At 44.0% G+C, this 10615-nt stretch overlaps 1 protein-coding gene across 1 annotated transcript in view; it reads right to left on the reverse strand.

Moving 5' to 3' along the window:
* Dnah11 (dynein axonemal heavy chain 11) overlaps positions 1–10615 on the reverse strand; it is a 331250-nt gene that overhangs the window by 45065 nt on the left and 275570 nt on the right. Inside the window, exons 66-67 of the mRNA XM_026781665.1 lie at positions 3822–4026; positions 940–1104 (exon numbers count right to left, since the gene is read on the reverse strand). Of these exons, the coding sequence (XP_026637466.1) occupies positions 940–1104; positions 3822–4026 (370 nt within the window). The remainder of the gene's footprint in view (positions 1–939; positions 1105–3821; positions 4027–10615) is intronic.

The raw sequence follows: 10615 nt of genomic DNA on the forward strand, positions 1-10615 counted from the left end.
ACTGAAGAATGGATAAGGAAAATGTGGTACATTTACACAATGGAGTACTACACAGAAGAAAAAATAACGACATCTTGAAATTTGCAGACAAATGGATAAAACTAGAAAACATCATATTGAGTGAGGGAACCCAGACCCAGAAAGACATATATATTCATTCATACATGGTTTTTAAACATTAAGCAAAGAAAAGCAGCCTACAAATCACAATCTCAGAGAATCTAGACAAAAATGAGGATCCTAAGGGAGACATACATGGATCTAATCTACGTATGAAGTAGAAAAAGACAAGATCTCCTGAGTAAATTAGGACCATGGGGACCATGGTAGAGGGTTAAAGGCGAGGGAGAAACAGGGAGGCGAGCAGGGAAAAATGTAGAGCTCAATAAAAAATAATAAAAAAAACAATAAATAAGATTCTACAATGATAGATGTTCCTAACTAGGGAGAGTTAAAATGTAGCAGACAAGAGACAAATTATCTTTTGTTATTTTTAGTCTCTTGAAAGCCATTCATTGCCCACACACCCTTATCTGACCTAACATCCTTGTGACTATCAAAACCCTTTAAAATCATTCTTAGCCAGCCATTCGCTTCTACCAACTCCAAACCCAACAATGTCACTAGGTAGCATCTGAGTCCTGTAGTAGAGCTATCCCTATTTTGTTATAACCCAATCCACCTAATGCTTCTACCAACACATTGTAAGCATCTTGATTTATAATTTTTTTCTCTGTTACTATAAAAGTGTTGTGATCTGTTGCCCCATTGGGTTATAGTATTTGGGAACACAGTATTGTTCCCAAGCTGTGGTCGCTCATACTTGGCCCCAGCTATCTCTTACTGCCGTTGAGTCGAGAGCCGTGGTTCTTGTTGACAGCTGAGATCCATCCCATCCAGCAGAGCACCGAACCTGTCAGGAGTTCTCTGTTGCCCTACCTTGTGCTCTATCTCTGCTGCAGTGGCCTTGGTGGTCTCCAGGCGCTCCACCAGGTCACTGTCATCCAGGAAGCTGCCCTCCGCAGCAGAGAGGCGCAGGAGAAGGTCGTTTTCAAGCCGTGTCAGCTCTATCTTAAAGTCATTTTGTTGCTTGGTCAGTACCAGCTGATAGGAAATATTAGGAATGAGGATTAATGTGTGCCTGCTCAGGACAGTTCCCATAATCACCGGAGCCACAGAGACCCATACAAACATGATAAGAAACACAATGGTAAAACCATGCTGATCACAGCCATGAAAAAGTCTTTAAAAATGCAGATGGTATGGTAACATTTGGTTAGAATTCAAGGTCTAAAGAGTGGATACTTATTTAACATCAAGAACCTCGAGGAAGCCTCTGTTTAAGAAAATAATATAAATTTCTGGCTTGAGCTCTGACATTTAAACAGCTTGGAAGACCTATTGTGAGGAAGACCTTACAATAAGGAAAAGGCCATGCAATCAACTTTTACCAAAAACAGGTTCTGAGCTTACTGTCACAACAATCCAGGAGAGTGTAGACACGCAGTATCAGATGGTTGCACTATAATTGACCATTGCAAGGAGAATCAAAGCCTTCCTGGGCACCCAGGCACGGGATGCCACCACATTGATGATGCCACCAATGGGAGTCAGGCCACATTCTCACAGGAAAGACTAAAGAACAAGCCACAGTTGCCTTGGGCGGGGATAAACTCAAGGGCACGTATCTAATCATTTTGGATAAGTCCTATGCTCAGAGCCTTCTAGTCAAAATCCCACCAGGGGGAACTTTACCAGAGCTAAGTTAACCTAGGGGAAGGGCAATGAGGAAAGCTGACCACTTGAAGACTTCCACTCTCACACAGAAAGGATTTGAAGTCCTGATGGCCAACAGGGGCTTAGTCTATTAATGCCACCCCGAGATTTAAGCACAACATTCCTGAATGTATATCCTTTAGAACTGTGTCAACCGGATCCAGCAAATGAGAGTGGGTCAAAGGTGAGAGAGCTGCAAGATGCATATTTAGTCCAAGAAAGGAAGTGTTTGTTTGTTTGTTTGTTTGTTTGGGGGAAATCTGACATAACAGAAAAAAATAAAGGAATGCTGGAAGAGACTGAAGCCATGGCTGCAAAGCAAACACGCCAACATCACCAACAGGCAAGAGTGTCAACCTGGAGAATTGTAGGCACACTAACAGGCCAGAGGCTTGGTCTCAAAAGACAATGCAAATCAATGTGAACACACCAATGCCCCCTATAGACAAGACTGTCTACCCAGAGAATTGGGGTACACTTACAGGCAAAAAATTTGGTCTCAAACAGCAATGCAAATCTCAGAATAAGAACAGGTATGGCTTTCTGCCAGCTGCCACACTACCAAAATACTTTCTGCCGGGGACACCAGTGGCCATACTAGGCTCAGACTCAGAAGCACTCTCAACCCAGGACACTCACAGCCACAACACTCACTGAGGATCCAGAGAGGACAACATCAACCAAAGAGCAGAACACACCCAACAAAGGCAAGATTAGACACCAATGCCAAGAAACACCTCAAACATGCCTAGATCCCTGCATAAACCACAAACAAGAATAGCCAAGACAATATGCTTCTGCCAGAACCCAGTAACTTTATTACAGTAGGCCCTGAGAAATTCAATATAGCTCAAGCACAAGAAAAGGGCTTCAAAACAGGAATATGAATATGCTCAGGGACCTCAGAGAGGGTTTGAATAAACGCCTTAATGAAATCTATGAAAACAATGCAAGGCACGAAAGCAGAATTTAACAAAGAAATAGAACAATAAACAAAATCCAAACTGAAGTAAAACTGGAACTGAAATCTTAGGGTGACAAAAACTGCAGGAATCAGAGCCTTGTTCGGCCACCAGCAGAGACACTGCTTCTTGCAGTGGACAGAAACTAACAGTGACTCCCAAGTGGGCAATGTGCAGAGAGGGAGAGCCTTTGGAACACCCAGTCTCAACGGTGTCCTCTTCAAAGCACTCAAGGAACTGTGTGCAAGAGGAACAGAAAGATCAGAGCACTAGAGCTGACGGAGGACTCCAGGGAAACTGTTGTCCAGACACTGCAGGACTGATGCATGAACATGTGCTGAAAGAGGGATGCAGCATGCACACACGCGCTGAAAGAGGGATGCAGCATGCATACATGCACCAAAAGAGGGATGCAGCATGCTCATACACGCTGAAAGAGGGATGCAGCCTGCACACATGCCCTAAAAGAAGGATGCAGCATGCACACATGCGCTGAAAGAGGGATGCAGCATGCACACACACACACAGAAAGAGGGATGCAGCATGCTCATACACACTGAAAGAGGGATGCAGCATGCTCATACACGCTGAAAGAGGGATGCAGCCTGCACACATGCCCTAAAAGAGGGATGCAGCATGCACACAGCCCAAACAGGAGCCCAGCATCAAGAGAGGAAAGTGAATAAATACGCAGTCCCACCCCTAACCAAGGTACTATCTTTAACTGATGCCCACTGGCAAAAGAAAAACACCATTTTTTTTCCCAACAGATTCCTTCTGGGCTGGCCCACAGTGGGCCGAACCCTCGTACGTCAGTGAACAATCAAGAAAATACCACAGGTTTGTGTTAAGATGACAGCTGAAGCTAACTTTGACAGGCCCAAGCCTGGGATCACACATCACCCACATGTGGCCCAGCTCTAATTTCCTGACGTTTCTAAGGAGGAATTTCATATTTTTTTTTTCATATGTGTCTATACTTTCCCCAGTTACACAGTCTCACTTGGCACCCCAACCACTGGCACTGTCATCTGTGCAGAGGGAGGGATGAGTACGTTCTGGGGGCGAAGCAGTACTATTTACCTTTAGTCTCTCCAGATCTGGTCTCTCGATACTGACCACCTCTGCCAGCAGCTGGGCTTCGAGACCATCTTCTGTGACTGTGAAATTGAGGAGGGTCGTCTGGGCTTGTAGTTCGGGCCTGTAGTGCGGATTTGCCAGTTTGGTGTGAAGGATGAGACGGAAGTTCTTGTTAAATTCACATTCTTTGTCACCAATCCTGATGTACCTACAGGGGCCAAAACGCAGACACTCAGGAGAACCCTGGGAGCCATGCCAGTGGGAAGGTGCCATTCCATGTCTTGATTCTGGTGACACTCCGGAGCCAGCAGGCTGGGTCTGGGAATTCCCTGTTACTCCCAGTTTTCCTAAGACCCAGGAAGAACAGAAGATGCCACTAGGCCTCTGTTTATCTCTTCATTTGTGAACCAGTGGCAGCGTTACCACTCAGTTTACAAAACTGCTCTGACAATCAGCAAATGGTGGCTTTCTGTACTTTCTGGGATTAAATTTATATCAGATATTAATATTATCTTTCCTATAGAGTGCTATTATATGCAAAACATTTCCCATGAACTCATAGAAAACACTGTTCTTGAAAGGATAGAATAAAATATACATGTATTGATATGTCTATTTATTTATGCACACACATTAACTCCGTGCCCACACTGAACTATATTACTATGCAATGGAGTGGAACATTTTATTTGCTAAAACATTAAATACTAAATACAAAAATATGCATGCTATACTATTAAATAATACATTAGTTACTTTACTATTATAGTAACATATTATTACCATATTAAATATAGTAACAATATATTAATAGTTACTTATGCTTCTAAAACTAAGCTAATTAAATACATATTTTGCTTGAGTGTTTCCTTGCTTGCTTAGGTTTTTTTTTGGCTTGGTTTATGTTATCTTTTCTGCTAGGAACCCATTATGAGGATCAGCCGGATGCAGAGTTCTTCAGTTCATGTGACAGCCAGCCAGATAATCGGGGGTTAAATCCATAGATACAGCAGCTTCCCAGCATTCCACTGTGGTGGCCTGAGCTGTGTGGAGTGAGGTGCTTGGGAAAAGTTTGGAGCATGGCCAACGCAAGCAACAAGACAAGTCACCTCACTTTCATTTACTCTTGAATATTAATGAAAATTTGGATTCTTCACTATTAAGTCTGTAACAGTCATTTTTGGAGGTACAAGTGCTTGAACCCGAGTTTCGAGTTTCATGTACAGTAGACAGACACTCCACCACTGAATCGTGTTTTCAATCCTCTTTGGATTGTTCACTTTGTAGCAAGTTTCATTAAGTGGCCCAGGCTGGAACTACGAACCTGTGTGATGTACACTGACTGGCAAAACATTTTCATTGCCAAAATGTTATGCTGCTCAATGCCATGCAAGCCTACGTTGCTCCTAATGGAAGGACAGACGGTCTATGACCCCCCCCCCCCGTCTCACCTACTTGACCTACTTGCAGGTGAAAGGGTACTGTACTCAGTTTATTAACTTTGGAAATCGAGCACATTCAAAAGAAACGGCAGCCTGCGACATCTAGCACCTGTTTCCAACGCTTAAAAACTGCAGGGCTGCTGAAAATGCTATAATGTGGCTGCATCTGGGCTGTGGGCCCTGGTCCTTCTGTAATTGTGCCTCAGAGTGACTGTCATTTGCGGATGGCAGCGAGACGGTCTCTCCTCCTCTTACCACTGTTCAGAGGAAGTTTTGAGACAATTTGTTTTAATGTATAAAGATGATAAAAATGATAATTTTCTTATATCATTCAAGCTTTAATTATTTGGATATAAATTAAGAATCCCAAGGATTGATTAGACTAGTGACCCAATTCAAATTCTGTTTCCTTTGAAAAGTGATCTTCCGTTTGCAGTAAAAACATGGCAAGTGTTAAGCCTCCATGCTGGAGATGGGGACACCAGCAATCCGCTTTAGAGACAGCTTTTGTGGAACTGTGAACTGATATTTTGTTTGTGTTTTACCAAATCAGAGTGCAGAACTAGGCCATGAGAGGCCAGTGCAGAGGTGGCACACACCTTTAATTCCAGGCGTCAGGAAATAGGCGGACAGATCTCTGTGAGTTCAAAGCCACCCTGGGCTACACTAGATTGATCCAGTCTCAAAGAGAAACAGAGCCAGGTGGTGTTGAGTCACACCTTTAATCCCAGAACTCGAGAATCCCATGTCTTTAATCACTAAGGAGGTGAAGACAGAAGGGTTATGGCTGGGCAAGAAGGTGTATGACTGGCAGAGAGAGGAATATAAAGCAGGAGACAAGAGCTCAGTGCAGTCTGGAGTCGCAGTCTGAGGACAGGATCGCCCCTTTGGTCTAGGTGCGTCAGGTGTGTGTGCCACATACAAAGATTTCATGCCTCAGTACTGGGCTCACATCCCCCCCAATATAGCTCATTATGTCCATATTACAACCCCAATTCCTGACTCTGTACACGGTCTGCAGAGAAGACTGTCTGTTTCTGCAGATAGTGTTTTGGCCTCAGGAAGAATCTCTCTAGAGCAGAAACTGGTCAATGTTGTTGTAAGAGAATCTGAGGGTGTGGACCTCCATCTGTTGCATGTTCTCACTGTTTAAACCCTGTAAGTCATTCTTTGCTTATGGGTTCACCTTGACAGCTACTGGCCTGTTTCCTCTCTAGAGGATCCCATTAGATAGTGTGGTAGTATGATTTCTGCTAAAACACTGACCAGTGGTTCTGATCACTAGAGGTTATCACCAATAACCTCTCTCCAGACTTTCAAGGACAGCCCAGGAGAAAGGCTAGCATTAAGCACAGACTTCTCAGGAGGCACTGTAAAGTACAATGAAGTTTCCAGCTGGTTAAATATTTAGTCAAACAGCTCCTTTAGAGCAAGGGCTCTGCAGTGCACTCTCGGTTAGCTCTGGATCTCACTTGTGGACCTATGGGTACCGTGAGGCATTTGCAAACCTGGCTTAAGAGCCACGGTGTGTATCTGCTTTTCTGGGTCTGACAGGGCTGGAGATGGTTCAGGTAGCAAAGTGCTCAAACAGGAGGACCCGAGTTCAATCCTCAGCAGTAACATAGAGATAGCTGTGGTGGTGTATGCCTGTACTGATAACCCGGGGAGAAGGGAACTAAAGGAGCCCTGCAGATTGCTGGCAAGCCAGCTAGCTGAATTGGTAAACCCCTCATTCAATTTAAAAAAATTAAAGTGGCAAGCAATTGGAGACAATAGTATCAAATTCTAGCTTCCATATTAAGGCACATACAATAAGTAACAATAAATTAAATAATAAACACACACTAAATAAATAATAAATTATAAAGAAAGTAGTCACTGGAGGGTGGGGGCTGTGCTGTGGAAGAGAATTGCCTTTAAACTGGTTTTTACACCTTGCTCAAAAGCATCATTTGGTAGCTTTAGGTTTCCCAGGGACAGTAAATTACCCTCAATTCGGGTGTTTATGATCTATGAAAGGCAAAAATTGCATAATGACACAGTGGGTTTTATCATTGCTGCTAGGTTAATTTTTGGCTAATCTCCTGTCTGGGAAAATTAACAGACTGTTAACACTCTCTTCTGATTTGAAGACTCTAAAACCAGACAGCATCCACCAGAGCAGCAGGAGAGCAAACATTTGCATTCTATGACTTCCCGGTACCCAATGCCACCAGGCTCCTTGGAGCTGGAGGAAGGGACACAGAAGTAGAGAATGCGGATTTTTGTTTAAAGCCAAGTCCTGCAGAACAGGGTATTCTGCTGTCCCCACCACCCCAGCGTTGCACTGAGACTCATGTGGTTGAACTCCTGAATCTGTGCTACCATTTGCTGCTCGTGGAGGGCATTTTTTACACCCTCCCAAGGAGCTAGCTCCCCTCCCTTTCCTGCTGGCTAAGATCGGATGGTTTGGAGGTGAGAGGGTTATTAGTACAGCTCAGAACTAAAATGAGATGATCCTTCCCAGGGCAGACACTGTGGTCTAATTGCCTAGGACGTGTGAGTCAAGGGCAGACCAGCTCACCTGGTGGAGTGGTAATTTTAGGGAAAGCTTGGCCCCTCCAGATCTTTTTTTATGGACCCAGAGTCCATGACTTGCCCAAGGTCACAGTTGCCTGGCAGAGCTGGGTCTACTAGGACCCTGGTCTCTAGACAATCAGTGTAAAATCTATTCCACTGTGTCACATTGCAAGCTACTATGTGTTCACAGAGGCTGCTGCACTGTCTCTGTCAACCTGTGTATCTGAGATCATAAGAGGACATGAAGGATACCACTGACCTGAAACCAAACATGGCCCAGAGCACATGGCCTGCAGACCTGCAGTTAGAAATTCTGCTGTTTGTGAAAGAAAATGGATGCAATTATTCAAGTGCCAGAACCTAGTCTAGGATCTGTAATTTCTAGTAAATACATTTATTGTATGAATTACTTAAGTTATACGTTTTAAAAATAAGTCATATAATTTACATAAAAGTTAGAGGCCTCTGGCTTCCAGAAAAAACAAAGGATATTTAGTGGGATTAATGATTCTGAGATGATAATCATTGGCAAATATGTATTACCAAAAATTCAGGTTTCATAAGTCAGGTTTGAATAAAGAGTGGGTATGCCGGAAATATAGGAATTTTTTCAAAGTTCATTCAAAATCCAGCCAGAAAGTGTTCTGGACTGAGCTGTGGAAGCCCCTTGTGGTGGTGCTGGGATGGACACACCGAGAACACATGCACAGTGTTTGCTGACTGATTTTCATTGCATTTCTTTCCTTTTTTTTTCAATTTTATGTGCATTGATGTTTTGCCATGAGTGTCAGGTCTCCTGGAACTGAAAGTACAGACAGTTGTGAGCTGTCATGTGGGTGCTGGGAATTGAACCTGGGTCTTCTGGAAAAGGAGTCAGTGCTCTTAACCACTGAGCTATCTCGCCAGCCCCTCATGGCGTTTCTTTGACAGCCTTGCACACACAGTGGCAATTACCAGAGATTCCTAAAAGCCAGAGTCTATGGCCTTCAAGAGACAGTACCCATTATCACAAAGGTGAGATTCTCAAAATGGAGGTTAAAATGTGGAGTTTTCAGAGCAAGGACCAGCGTGGCAAGAAATCCCCAAAGGTCTAGTAGTGGCCCTCACAGCTTGGCAATAGCAAATGGCTGTGGATCTGATTAGGGCACTCTCAAGAGGAAGGAAGCCATGCCTAGTAAAACCTTAGCGACTCCCTGGGGTTAGTGAGCTCAGGGACCTGAGAGGAGAACCTGAAATCTAAACACTTGATGTTAGGTACCAGCCCCCAGACAAAGTCTGAGGTGCAGATTTAACATATCAGAGTGGATGCTGCCTTCCAGGCTCTCCCAGAATCCCCCAGTCTACCTGCTACAGGTCTTCCTGGATGGCATGCTTCACTCCCTCTACCCTAGACTTCTGCAGCCCAGGGGCTGAGCCTCCCTCCCCCTGCTGTCCTTTCTTATAAAATCCAGCCATTTTGCTATGCCAGTGTCTTTTGGCCTTTTCACCTACCCTTTACCTTCCTGGCCTCTCCCATCCCCCCTCCCACGGCCTGGCTCAGTCTGGCTATGTCCACTCTGGACTCTCCCAGATGTCCCTGCCTCTGCTCTGCTCTCCCTTTTATCTGCAATAAACCTTCTAGTCTATGGCACCTGGGACCAGTCACGTCCTTCCTTGCTTTTATTTCTTCTAGTCCATGGCACCTGGGACCAGTCACGTCCTTCCTTGCTTTTATTTCTTCTTTCGCTCACTTGTCTCTCTCCACAGAGGAGTGTAGCTTCCGTGATTCACCACAGAAGCTTCTCTGCAGCCCTGGAAGACCACGACAGAAACCACAGAACCCCAAATACAGTCAACTCAACTCCTGTTACTGAAGTTCAGGGAATATCACAGAAGAGGGGCAGAAAGGTTTTAAGGGCCACAGAACCAGGAAATCTGCTATGAGATTATGTTTTCTAGACATGACAGGATTCATGATAGCTCAACAACAAGACCTGAAGAAGTGCACCCACAGACATGTTGACACAGAGATGGAAACTACAGGCCCCCCGCGCATAGTCAGAGAACTATGGGCAGCTAGGGAATGCTAAGAGTAGGAGAAATCATTTCCCCAGGGATGAGCCTCAAAATTGTTATCCAGTGCTTAGCCGACAGTCCTGAAATCATATACTACAAGCGGCAGTAAATGGACTCATCGGGTTGTATTCTGTATTAGGCAGTGTGTGTGCGCGCGTGTGTGTGTGTGCATGTGTGTGTGTGCTTGCACACGCACGTGTGATAGAGAGACTGAAAGAGAATAACAACAAAAGGAGAAATAATAACAAATTTGAGAAGAACTGGGCTTGGGGAGGCAGGGGGAGAGGAGATGATTAATAAAGCTCAGATAGTGGGCACAGTGTTGGAAAAGGATGGAAAGCCAATTGTTTTTGTCTTATTCCGTAATGGATTCTTGGTTTAAGTGGTGGATAAGTGCATAAAAATATATTGCTACTGAAAGTGTAAAATCTAATGTGAAGCATTTAATGTCAGTTCTAAGTGTGTCCTTGCTCTGCCAGTTTGTGCGCAATGTTTATCTGTCTACAGAGATTTTAGAACATGTTTCGTGGAACTTTAAAAAAGAAATATGGGAAATGTCATAAAATATTCTAGACCATGCTCTCTGGTCCTGAATTCCAGTCTCCCTTCATCTACAAGCCTTATCATTGGTCTCAAATCATCTCTATTCTGAGTTTTGAATAAAAATTATTTTCCTTCTCCAAAACAAGTTTAAAACAAAAATAAATGTGGAGTTCTTTTTTTCCTTTCTTCTCTGTCTCT

The sequence above is a fragment of the Microtus ochrogaster genome, chromosome 1 (genome assembly GCF_000317375.1).
Source record: "Microtus ochrogaster isolate Prairie Vole_2 chromosome 1, MicOch1.0, whole genome shotgun sequence".
Taxonomy (NCBI): domain Eukaryota; kingdom Metazoa; phylum Chordata; class Mammalia; order Rodentia; family Cricetidae; genus Microtus; species Microtus ochrogaster.